The sequence below is a fragment of the Chiloscyllium punctatum genome, chromosome 26, assembly GCF_047496795.1.
Source record: "Chiloscyllium punctatum isolate Juve2018m chromosome 26, sChiPun1.3, whole genome shotgun sequence".
In the NCBI taxonomy this organism is placed as follows: domain Eukaryota; kingdom Metazoa; phylum Chordata; class Chondrichthyes; order Orectolobiformes; family Hemiscylliidae; genus Chiloscyllium; species Chiloscyllium punctatum.
In genome coordinates this window covers 43,216,705-43,229,933 of record NC_092764.1, presented here as the reverse complement: position 1 = coordinate 43,229,933, position 13,229 = coordinate 43,216,705, and the positions used below count along the sequence as shown (strand labels likewise).

Here is a 13,229-nt window from a genome sequence, read left to right as displayed (position 1 = left end):
CACAATAGGAAGCTATCCCACGACAGCTCTTTCAAACAGCAATCTAGTTATGCATACTTTCTCTCTTTCCTCAATTCCTCATTCAATAATTTATCCAAATCCAATGAAGGGTGCTATAGAATTGGTACTCCTCAGCACATTAGACAGTGCTTTCCAATCCGTAAATGTTCATTGAATAAAAGTGCTTTTCCACCTGCAGCCTCCGAGGTTTGATTCCAGCCTCGGTGACTGTCTGTGTGGAGTTGCACAATCTCCAGTGTCTGTGTGGGTTTCCTCTGGCTGCTCTGGTTTCCTCCTATAGTCCTAAGATTGCAGGTCAGGTGAATTGGTCATGTTAAATTGCCCATCCAGCACCACTAATCCAGAATCTGGTTTCCAGCATCTGCAGTCATTGTTTTTACCATAGTGTTAGATGCATTAGTCAGAGGGAAATGGGTCTGGATGGGTTACTCTTCGGAGAGTCGGTGTGGACTCGTTGGGCCAAAGGGCCTATTACCACACTGTAGGGAATCGAATCTAATCTAATCTAATCAGTAATTTCTCTTCCTAACCCAATCACAAAAATCAAGTTAATCAAACATGACTTGCTCTTAACACATCCATACAGGTGTTCCTTTATTATTACATGCTTCTCCATGTGGCTGTTGATTTTCTCCAAAACTATTTTTCCAAAAACTTTCCCACCACGGATGCTCAATAAACTGGCCTATAATTTCTAGATTTATCTGTGCTCAACTTATTTTAAATTAGCATGTAACACTGGTAATCCTCCAGTCCTCTGGTACCACCCAAATATCGAAGGAGAACCAATAGTCAGAGCCTGTGCAATTTCTACCCTTGCACCACTCAACAATTTGGAATGCATCTAATGTGGATAGAATGACTTGTCAGCTTTAAGTACTGCCAGCATTTTTATATGTATATTTATTTTTACCTTATCCAGTATCCCAGCCTCCCCATTTACCATAGCTTTGGCAAAGTCCCCTTCTTTGGTAAATATTGACCCACTGACCCATCTAGAGCCTCAGTCATGCCTTTTCTTCCCACGAACATTTTGATCCCGAATCCCTCTTGTCCATCATCTCACTGAAGGCCATGCACCTTGGTCTTTCTCCTCTCCTACTTTATAGTCCTCATTCAAAGTCATCTTTTTGAGCAAACTTTTGATCACACCTTTAATATTTGCTTCTTTATAAAGAACATAAGAAATGGGAGCAGCAGTAGGCCATTTGGCCCCTCAAGCCTGCTCAATCGTTTAATATCATTTCTGATTTGCCCCAGGCCTCAATTACATTTTCGTTCCTGTTCCTCATAGCACTCAATTCCTTAAAGTTTCAAAAAAATACTGCCAGTAATCTAACTCTACAACTCTCTAGCGTTGAGAATTCCAGACACCTCCAACCTCTGGGAAAATAAATTCCTTCACATCTCAGGTTTTAAGTGAGTTCCTTTTATTTTGCAGTAACTATGTCCCATAGTTTGAATGGCTCCCCCTAGTGGAAATATCTTCTCAACATCTATCTTGTCAAGTCCAGAGTTTGTATTTTCCAATCAGATCACCCCTCATTCTTCTACACTCAAATGAATAAGGGCTTAAGCTGTTTAGCTGTTCTTGATAAGTTATGTCCTTCAGTCCAAGAACCAGCTTGATCAATTTCTTTTGAAGTGCCTCTTAAATACGGAATCCAAAACTGTACATAGTACCACACGTATAGCCTCACCAATACCCTAATAAGACTTCCCTATTTTAAAACTGCAAACCTCTAACAATAACGGTCAAAATTCTATTTGCCTCCTACTTACTCACTGCACCAGCTTGCTAACGTTTCATGTCCAAGACCACCCAGAGCCCTCTTAACTGTATATTTTTGTATGAGTCACTCTCCATTTCTTCTATCAAACTGCATGACCTTACACTTTCCAGCATTAAACTCTTAACAGCCAAACTTTTGCTAGAACATTGGTACCTGATCGGTTCAGGTGGAGACCGTCCCAACGGTACAGATCCCCCCTGTTCCAAAACTGATGCCAATGCCCCATGAAGTGGAATCCCTCTTTCCCACACCAATCCCTTAGCCACGTGTTTACTTGCCTAATTTTCTTGTCCCTATGCCAATTGGCATGTGGCTCGGGCAGTAATCAGGAGATTATGACCCTTGAGGACCTGTGCTTCAATTTCCTGCCTAGTGCTTCATGATCCCCAAACAGGTCCTCCACTCTAGTCTTGCCTATGTTGTTAGTACCAACGTGGACCACAACAACTGGATCCTCCCCCTTCCGCTCCAATATCCTGTCAAGCTGGTCGGAGATGTCCCGCACCCTGGCAACGGACAGGCAACACACCATGCAAGACTCCCGATCCGGCTTGCAAAGGATACTATCTGTTTTGCCCACTCACTTAGCCTATCTATAGATCACTGTAGATTCCTTATGTCCTCACAACAATGTGCCTTCCCACTTCCATAGATAGTAAATAATTGAGATGTCAAGTCTGATCGTCATGGCACTCCATTAGTTAGATCTTTGCAATTTGAGGTGTTTCAGTGTCGAAGCTAATTTCTCACTTTCTTGGAGCAGTAATTATTGTTTTTATACGTTTTGCATTGTTTATGGAACATTCAAAAAATCAAAAATAACAGTACTCTAAACAGGAGTGAAGAGAGAGAACAGGAAACCAAGTTTCAGGAGAGTGGCCACATGGAGAGGTCAGAGAATGGCACTAGAGGTCAACAAGAACACATCAAAAGAATCAAGTAGTGAAAGTCTCCAACGCATTTCGTCCACATCCTGCACCTCTGCCCTCAGACCCCACCCCTCCAACTGTAACAAGGACAGAACGCCCCTGGTGCTCACCTTCCACCCTACCAACTTTCGCATAAACCAAATCATCCGCCAACATTTCTGCCACCTCCAAACGGACCCCACCACCAGGGATATATTTTCCTCCCCACTCCTTTCTGCCTTCCGCAAAGACCGTTCCCTCCGTGATTGCCTGGTCAAGTCCACGCCCCCCTACAACCCACCCTCCCATCCTGGCACCTTCCCCTGCCACCGCAGGAACTGTAAAACCTGCACCCATACCTCCTCCCTCACCTCTATCCAAGGCCATAAAGGAGTCTTCCACATCCATCAATGTTTTACTTGCACATCCACTGATATCATTTATTGTATCCGTTGCTCCTGATGCGGTCTCCTCTACATTGGGGAGACTGGGCACCTCCTAGCAGAGTGCTTTAGGGAACATCTCCGGGACACCCGCACCAATCAACCACACCACCCCGTGGCCCAACATTTCAACTCCCCCTCCCACTCTGCCGAGGATATGGAGGTCCTGGGCCTCCTTCACTGCCGCTCCCTCACCACCAGATGCCTGGAGGAAGAACGCCTCATCTTCCGCCTTGGAACACTTCAACCCCAGGGCATCAATGTGGACTTCAACAGTTTCCTCATTTCCCCATCCCCCACCTCAGCCTAGTTCCAAACTTCCAGCTCAGCACTGTCCCCATGACTTGTCCGGACTTGTCCTACCTGCCTACCTCCTTTTCTACCTATCCACTCCACCCTCTCCTCCCTGACCTAAAACCTTCATCCCCTCCCCCACTCACCCATTGTACTCTACGCTACTTTCTCCCCACCCCCACCCTCCTCTAGCTTCAGGCTCACTGCCTTTATTCCTGATGAAGGGCTTTTGCCCGAAACGGCAATTTCGCTGCTCCTTGGATGCTGCCTGAACTGCTGTGCTCTTCCAGCACCACTAATCCAGAATCTGGTTTCCAGCATCTGCAGTCATTGTTTTTACCGCAATGTCAACAGTTGACTGACTGAAATTATACTCACCTCTGGAGATGGTCAAAGGAAAACAAACAGTGCAGTGCAGTATAACCCCTGACCTTGGGATACCTCATTATCAGAACTACATACAACAGCTTGGAGTGATCAGTGATTTCAGAGCCTGATCAGCTAAGTGTTTGATTTTAAGACTTAGAAAACGTATAAATCTTTGTCTGCTTTCTATGTAGTAGGGTGACAGTTTTTTATTATGTTACTGAGATTTGTCTCTTAATTAAATTTTTAGGGTAAAAAATAGGTATTAGGTTATCCTGGGAGAAAGTGAGGACTGCAGATGCTGGAGATCAGAGTTGAAGAGTGTGGTACTGGAAAAGCACAGCTGGTCAGGCAGCATCCGAGGAGCAGGAGAATCAACGTTTCGAGCATAAGCTGCATTCCTGATGAAGAGCCTATGCTTGAAATGTTGATTCCCCTGCTCCTCAGATGCTGCTTGACTGGCTGTGCTTTTCCAGCACCACACTCTTTGATTAAGTTATCCTGGAGCAGTGTTTTTGAGTAGCTAGACTGTACTAACGGTGAGCTTTGAGAAAGTGTGTTGTGATTAGTTTTTGTGCACATTCTGGGTGGGTAGATTGTTTAAGGCGCAGAGATCGGTTGGAGTGGCAATTAGAGACAATGAGGAATTTATAGGAGTCGGGTGTGTATGGTTGGCAGTTTCAGGAAAATAGAAAAATCACAGTCAGGGAGATGGGTTACAACTAAGAAAGGTAGGGAGGAGGGTAGGCAGGTAGTTCAGGAATCTCCTGTGGCTAACCCCATCTCAACATGTATGCTGTTTTGAATAATGTCAGGTGATGGCCTCTCAGGGGAACATAGCACTGACAGCCAGGTTTCTGGTATTGAAACTGCTCTATTTTAATGAGGGGTACGTCATGTTCCAAGTGATCGATTATGATGGGGGACCCTCTAGTCAGGAGTGCATACAGACATTTCTGCACCCAACAGCAAGGCATCAGAATGGTATGTTGCCTCCCTGGTGCCAGGATCGAGGATGCCTTGGACAGGAAACAGAATACTCTCAAAGGAGAGAGTGACCAACAGAAGGTCATTGTACACGTTAGTACCGACAACACTGGAAGAGAAAGGGAGGAATTTCTGCAGAGAGAATATAGGAAATTAGGCAGGAGGTTAAAAAACAGATCCTCAAGGGTAGTAATATCTGGATTACTCCTGGTGTCAGGTACTAGCGAGAATAGGAGAATAGGGCAGATGAATGTGTGACTGAGGAGTTGGAAAAGGGGGCCGAGATTCATATTTCTTGGATCATTAGGATCTCTTCTGGGGTAGAGGTGACCTGTATAAGAGGAACAGGTTACACCTGAAGTGGAAGGGAACCAATTTCCTAGATACTTGGAGGTTGTAAACTAATTGGGGGGTCCCCATAGAGGTAGAGAGAAAAGAGATGTCCGCGGCTGATACATTAGAGACTTTGAGCAAGTTAAATAGTCAAGGCAGGCAATAGCAAGGTAGAGAATGAGGTAAGACTGATAAATTAAACTGCATTTATTTCATTGCATGAGGCCTGACAGGTAAGACAGATGAACTCAGGAAATGATTGGGAACATGTGACTGGAATATCATAGTTATTACAGAAATGTGGCTCAGGGAAGAGCAGGATTTGCAGCTTATGTTCTAGGATACAAATGCTATAGAAAGGGTAGAAAAGGGAGCAAGGGAGGAGGGGGAAGAGGCGTTTTTGATTAAGGACAACATTACGGTTGAACTTAGGGAGGATATTCCTGGGAGAATGTCCAGTGAAGTTATATGGGTGGATTGCAGAAATACAAAAGGGATGATCACCTTATGGAGATTGTACTATAGGCCCCCCAGTAGTCAACAGGAAATTGAGAAGCAAATGTGTAAGGCAATTTTAGTTATCTGTAAAATAATAGGGTTGTAATGGTATGGGATTTTAACTTCCAACTATAGACTGGGACTGTCACACTGTTAAGGGCTTGTATGGAGAGGAGCTTAAGTGTGTCCAAGAAAATTTTCTGATTCAGTATGGGGATGTACCTACTAGAGAAGGAGCAAAATTTGACCTTCTGTTGGGAAATAAGACAGGGCAATTAACTAAGGTGAAAGTGAGGACTGCAGATGCTGGAGATCAGAGTCAAAACGTGTGGCGCTGAAAAAGCACAGCAGGACAGTCAACATCCTGATGAAGGGCTTATACCCGAAACATCTCTCCTGCTCCTCAGATGCTGCCTGACCTGCTGTGCTTTTCTAGCACCACACTTTTTGACAAGTAACTAAGGCGTCAATAAGGGGGTACTTAGGGGCCAGTGATCATAATTCTGTTAATTTTTAAATCGCTATGGAAAAGAATAGACATGATCTAAAAGTTAATGTTCTAAATTGGAGTAAGGCCAATTCTGACAGTATTAGGCAAGAACTTTCAATTATTGATTGGAAGAGATTATTTGCAGGTAAAAGGATGATTGGAAAGTGAAAGACCTTTTTTTTTAAAAAACAGAGAACAAGAGTTGAAAGCCAGTATATTCCTGTTCGTGCAAAGGGCAAAGTTGGCAGGTGTAGGGAATTGTGGATGATTAGAGAAATTGAAAGTCTGGTCAAGAAAAAATGTCTGATGGGACCGCATGAATTCCTAGAAGAGTATAAAGGCAGTACAAGCATTCTTAAGGGGAAAATCAGGAGGGCAAAAAGGAGACATGAGACAGCTTTGGCAAATAGGGTTAAGAAGAATTCAAAGAGATTCTAAAAATATATTAAGGGCAAAGGGTAACTCAGGAGAGAATATGGCCCGTTAAAGATCAACAAAGCCACTTATGTGTACAATTGCAGGAGATGGGTGAGGTACTAAATGAGTATTTAGCATCAGTATTTATTGTGGAGAAGGGTATGGAAAGACAGAGAACTCGGAGAAATAAATAGTACTATCTTGAAAAGTGTCCATATTACAGTAGAGGTGGTGCTAAGATGCATAAAGGTGGATAAATTCCTGACCCAATCATGTGTATCCCATAACTTTGTGGGAAACTAGGGACGAGTTTGTTGGGATCCTTACGGAGATATTTGTATCATCGATAGCCAGGGGTGATGTGCCGGAAGGCTGGAGGTGGGCTAATGTCATTATTTAAGGAAGGTGCAAGGAAATGTCAGGGAACTATTTCCAGGTGAGCCTGACCGAGGGGTAAGTTGTTAGGGGAGCTTCTGAGGGACAGGACTTACTTGCATTTGGAAAGGCAAGGTCTGATTAGGGAGAGCCAACATGGCTTTATGCGTGCGAAATTGTGCCTCACTAACTTCATTGAGTTATTTCAACAAGTGACAAAGAAGAATAAAGAAGGCAGAACAGTAGACGTTGCCTACATGGACTTCAGCAAGGCATCCAACAAGGTTCCACACGGTAGACTGATTAGCAAGGTTAGATCACATGGAATCTCGGGGTGGTAGCCAACAGGATAAAAAATTGTCTTGAAGGTAGGAGACAGAGTGGTGATGGAGGGTTTTTTTTTTGGATTGGAAGCCTGTGACCAGTGGTGTGCTGCAAGGGTCCACTGCTTTTCATCATTTATATAAATGATCTGGATGTGAATATAGGAGGCATGGTTAGTAAATTTGCAGATGACACCAAAATGGGTAGCAAGTGGACTGTGAAGGAAGTTATCGCAAAGTCCAGTGGGATCTTGATCAGAGAGACCAAACTGCCAAGGAATGGGAGATGGAGTATAATTTAGACAAATGTGAAGTGTTGCATTTGGTAAGACAAATCAGGGCAGGACTTATCAAATTAATGGGAGGGACCTGGAGAAGGTTGCTAAACAAAGGGACCTCAATGTGCAGGTGCATTGTTCCTTGAAAGTGGAGTTGCAGATGAATAGGGTAGTGAAGATGATGTTTGACATGCTTGCCTTCATTGGTAACTGCATTGAGTATAGAAGATGGAATGTCACGTTGCAGCTATGGATATTGTTAGGCCTCTTTTAGAATACCACATTCAATTCTGGTCGCTTTGCAATAGGAAATACACTGTTAAGTTCGAAAGGAGTGTTTGAGCTAAAGGGAGAGACTGAATAGTCTGGGACTTTTTTCCCTGGAGCATCAAAGGCTAAGGGGGTGACTTTCAAGAGGTTTATAAAATCATGAGGAGTATAGCCAAGGTCTTTTTCCCAGGGCAGGGGAGTCCAAAAGTAGAGGACATGGGTTTAAGGTGAAAGGGCTAAGTTTTAAAAGGGACCTGAGAGGCAACTGTTTCACAGGGGGTGGTACGTGTATGGAACAAGCTGCCAGAGGAAATGGTGGAGGCAGGTACAATTACAATATTTAAAAGGCATCTTGATGGGTACAGGAAAAGGAAGGATTGAGGGGGATATGGGCAAAATGCTGGTAAATGGGACTAGATCAGTTTAGATGTCTGGTTGGTGTGGGCGAGTTGGTTTGAAGAGTCTGTTTCCATGCTGTACAACTCTCTGACTTTATGACTGAATCGTCGGAGGACTAACAACAAGAATTGATGAAGATAGTGCAGTTGATGTAATCTATGTGGGATTTAGTAAGATTTTTGATAAAGTTCCAAATGGCAGACTAGTTAAAAAATAAAAATAAAAAATAACATTACATTCTTTGTAAATATAGGGATCATAATGAAATCTTCAGATGACACAAAAATTAGCTGCATAATTGATGGCTAGGAAGATAACTGAGAAGGGGACTGATCAGATGGCAGTAAAGTGGCAAACCCATGAGGTAGTGCATTTGGGGAAGTTAAACAAGTCAAAGGAATAGCTGATTAATGGTAAAATACAGAGAGGTATAAAAGGAAATGAGAAATTTCAGAGTGAATGTCCATAGACCTCTGAAGGCATTAGGACAGGACAATAATGTTGTTGAAGAGGTATCTGGAATCCTACACTCCACACTTCAGCTGATGAAGTAAAAGAGCAGAGAGGTTATTTTGGAATTGTCTAAATCATTAAGACCACAACTCGACCACAGTGTGCAGTTCAAGTCACCTCGATATAAAAAGGATGTAACTACACTAGAAGGGTGCGAAGGAGATTTAGGAAGATGTTAGCTTATAGTCAAGACTAGAAGATGCAGATATGGTGAAAGATTAGGTAGACAGGCATTTAACCACTCCTGCATCTTCCTCAGGCCTTAGAAAATAAAGTTAAAAAAGATATGGACAGTAGGAAAGTAAATCCCCACACCTATTAGTTTCTGGAAGTCAGTTAAACCTACTGGGCCAGTTTTATGCATTATGAAGAGAAATAATAAGAACAGTCTATCAGTTTCCATCCATTTATTTTAATTAATTGGGTTCAACTTTTAAATCTTTGCACTATCCCATGCTGACAGCGTAGATACAGACCTATAATAAGAGACAATTAATAGCACAGCCAAATTCCTAGTAAGATTCCTCTCTTAAAATTAAGTTACAGAAGTTCCAACCATCTAAGAACCACAGAAAATCTTTGAAATTTTGCTGTGCACCAGCTTTATAGAAATTGTCATTCTATAACAAGTCCCCCATAATATAATTTACTTAAATGTTAAGGTTCTTGGTATATGAAAATGATAATTTCTTACAAAAGTTTTCAAATCTGGCTTCAAACTTGAAATACTTTAGGATATGTTTACCTGGTACTTGGATGAGTTCCATCCTATCCAGTAACGCTGGAGGAATGGTAGCAGTAGTGTTGGCTGTAGCTATGAAAAGCACTTGGGACAGGTCAAAGGAGACATTTAAGTAGTGGTCAGTGAAACTATGATTCTGTTCAGGATCCAACACCTGAAGATAAATTAGCCAAATAAGTTCTGGAAAACTGTAACTAACATTTTATGTTGCATTGAAAGAATATATTGTTTTAAATGAAACATTACATGTAAAAACAATTCTAACAACAACATTAGTTTCCCAAATAGTTAACAATTACTAGACTTCATTTGAAAGCCACTAGCAGGGGAAAAGCTTTTCCACAGACCCCCTATAACTAATCTGTAAAATCAGTAAATTGTTTGCACTTGAAGCCAAAAAAAGGTGGTAGACATCTACTATTAACACTTTCTCATGAAGGAAATGCACACCCAGAGTATTGGGTCAGTTTCCAACTAGAAGTAGTCAGAACAACATGAAAACGAAGGCCCTAAACAGAAATATTAGAAGATTACCTTTAAATTACAACCAAAGTAGTTTGTTGGGTGTTATAGGGCTACCGGGGTATAGATATTTGAACACATTACCAAACTCCTTTTTTAGTAAGTACTATGGTCAGCAAAATAGAAATGTCATAATAATTGAGATATGAAGTACAACGCAAAATTCAAAAACATTCTGGTCGAATACTTCTCACTAATTATAAAACCCGAACTCCCACCACAGCCTACTCAAATAAGGCTCATTAATGTTATAGATATTCAACACAAGTCAAAAGAAAATGTTTGCCATGGGGAAAAAGAATGATAAGAATTTCAATCCTTTCAAATTAAAAGCTTGACCTATACCTTTTGGTTGTCTATAGATTATATTCCTACATTTTTTATAAGAAGCATTACAGATAAGGTTTTCCAAGATTACAAAGGGTTCTTGATCAAATGGGTCAATGGGCTGAAAAATGGCAGATTGGGTTCAATCTGGATAAATGTAAGGTACTGCATCTTGGTACAATAAACAAAGGTAGGACTTGTACAATTAATGATAGGGCCTTGGATAGTGTTATATAACATAAACTACAGGTTCTGGGACATAATTCTGTGAAGTTTCCTTCACCTATAGACAGGGTGGTTAAAAAGGTGTTTGGCATGTTTGACTTCATTGTTCAGTCCTTTGACTATAGAATTGGGAAGTCATGTTGAGGTTGTACAGGACGTTGGTGAGGCCTCTTCTGGAATACTATCTCCAGTTCTGGTCACCCAGTTATAGGAAGGATATAATTAGGCTGGTGAGGGTTCTGAAGAAATTTACCAGGATGTTGTCAGGTCCGGAAGGTTTGAGTTATAAAGAAAGGCTGAATAGGCTGGAGCCTTTTTCACCAGAGTATGGGAAGTTGAGAGGTGACCTTATGAAAGTTGATAAGGTAACGATGGGTATAGATATAGTTAATGGTGGCTGTCATTTCCATAGGATGAGATATTTCAAGGCAAGGTGAGAGGGGAGAGATTTAAAAAAAGACATGAGAGGCAATTTTCTTTCTTACACAGAGGGTGGGTCGCATGTAAAATGAACTTTCTGAGAAGGGGTGGATGTGGGTACAATTACAACATTTAAAATACATTTGAATATGTACATGAATAGGAAAGATTTGAAGACATATAGGCCAGGAGAGGGCAGGTAGGGTTAGTTTAGTTTCGGAGTTTGTTCAGAATGGACTGGTTGAACTTAAGGGTCTGTTTCTGTGCTCTATGACTTGTATTACAGGCCCCCAGTAGTCAGAGGGAAATTGAGAAACAAATTTGTAAGGAGATCTCAGTTATCTGTAAGCATAATTAGGTGGGTATGGTAGAGGATTTTAACTTTCTAAACATAGATTGAGACTGCCATAGTGTTAAGGGTTTAGATGGAGAGGAATTTGTTAAGCGTGTACAAGCAGATCTTCTGATTCAGTATGTGGATGTACCTACCACAAAAGGTGCAAAACTTGTCCTAATCTTGGGAAATAAGGCAGGGTAGGTGACTGAGGTGTCAGTGGGGAAGCACTTTGGGGCCAGCAACAATATTTCTATCAGTTTAAAATAGTGATGGAAAGAGATAGACCAGATCTAAAAGTTGAAGTTCTAAATTGGGGAAAGGCAAATTTTAATAGTATCAGGCAAGAACTTTCAAAATCTGATTGGGGGCAGATGTTCACAGGTAAAAGAGCAGCTAGAAAATGGGAAGCCTTCAGAAATGAGATAATGAGAGTCCAGAGACAGTATATTCCTATTAGGGTGAAAGGAAAAGAGCAGTAGATGTGATCTATATGAACTTCAGTAAGGCGTTCGACAAAGTTCCCCATGGGAGACTGATTAGCAAGGTTAGATCTCATGGAATACAGGGAGAACTGGCTCAAAGGTAGAAGACAGAAGGTGGTGTGGAGGGTTGTTTTTCAGACTGGAGGCCTGTGACTAGTGGAGTGCCACAAGGATCGGTCCTGGGCCCTCTACTTTTTGTCATTTATATAAATGATTTGGATGCGAGCATAAGAGGTACAGTTAGTAAGTTTGCAGATGACACCAAAATTGGAGGTGTGGTGGACAGCGAAGAGGGTTACCTCAGATTACAACAGGATCTAGACCAGATGGGCCAATGGGCTGAGACGTGGCAGATGGAGTTTAATTCAGATAAATGCGAGGTGCTGCATTTTGGGAAAGCAAATCTTAGCAGGACTTATACACTTAATGGTAAGGTCCTAGGGAGTGTTGCTGAACAAAGAGACCTTGGAGTGCAGTTTCATAGCTCCTTGAAAGTGGAGTCACAGGTAGATAGAATAGTGAAGGCGGCGTTTGGTATGCTTTCCTTTATTGGTCAGAGTATTGAGTACAGGAGTTGGGAGGTCTTGTTGCGGCTGTACAGGACATTGGTTAGGCCACTGTTGGAAAACTGCGTGCAATTCTGGTCTCCTTCCTATCGGAAAGATGTTGCGAAACTTGAAAGGGTTCAGAAAAGATTTACGAGGATGTTGCCAGAGTTGGAGGATCTGAGCTACATTGAGAGGATGAACAGGCTGGAGCTGTTTTCCCTGGAGCATCAGAGGGTGTCCTTATAGAGGTTTACAAAATTATGAAGGGCATGGATAGGATAAATAGGCAAAGTCTTTTCCCTGAGGTCCGGGAGTCCAGAACTAGAGGGCAAAGGTTTACGGTGAGAGGGGAAAGATATAAAAGAGACCTAAGGGGCAACTGTTTCACGCAGAGGGTGGTACATGTATGGAATGAGCTGCCAGAGGATGTGGTGGAGGCTGGTACAATTGCAACATTTGAGAGGCACTTGGATGGGTATATGAATAGGAAGGGTTTAGAGGGATATGGGCTGGGTGCTGGCAGGTGGGACTAGATTGCATTGGGATATCTGGTTGGCATGGACGGGTTGGACCGAAGCGTCTTTTTCCATGCTGTACATCTCTATGTCTCTATTTATATAAATGATTTGGATGTGAGCATAAGAGGTATAGTTAACAAGTTTGCAGATGACACCAAAATTAGAGGTGCAATGGACACTGAAGAAGGTTACCTTAGATTACAATGGGATCTTGTTCAGATGGGCCAATGGGCTGAGGAATGGCAGATGGAGTTTAATTCTGATAAATGTGAGGTGCTGCATTTTAGCAGACTTATACCGTTAATGGTAAGGTCCTAGGAAGTGTTGCTGAACAAAGAGATTTTGTAGTGCTGTTTCATAGCTCCTTGAAAGTGGAGTTGCAGGTAGATAGGATAGTGAA

The 13,229-nt window shown here is 42.1% G+C and overlaps 1 protein-coding gene across 1 annotated transcript in view; it reads right to left on the bottom strand.

The window, feature by feature from the left end:
- The window catches only part of lonp2 (lon peptidase 2, peroxisomal), a 110,710-nt gene that overhangs the window by 61,681 nt on the left and 35,800 nt on the right, over positions 1 to 13,229 (bottom strand). Inside the window, exon 9 of the mRNA XM_072596247.1 lies at positions 9,454 to 9,604. Within this exon, the coding sequence (XP_072452348.1) occupies positions 9,454 to 9,604 (151 nt within the window). The remainder of the gene's footprint in view (positions 1 to 9,453; positions 9,605 to 13,229) is intronic.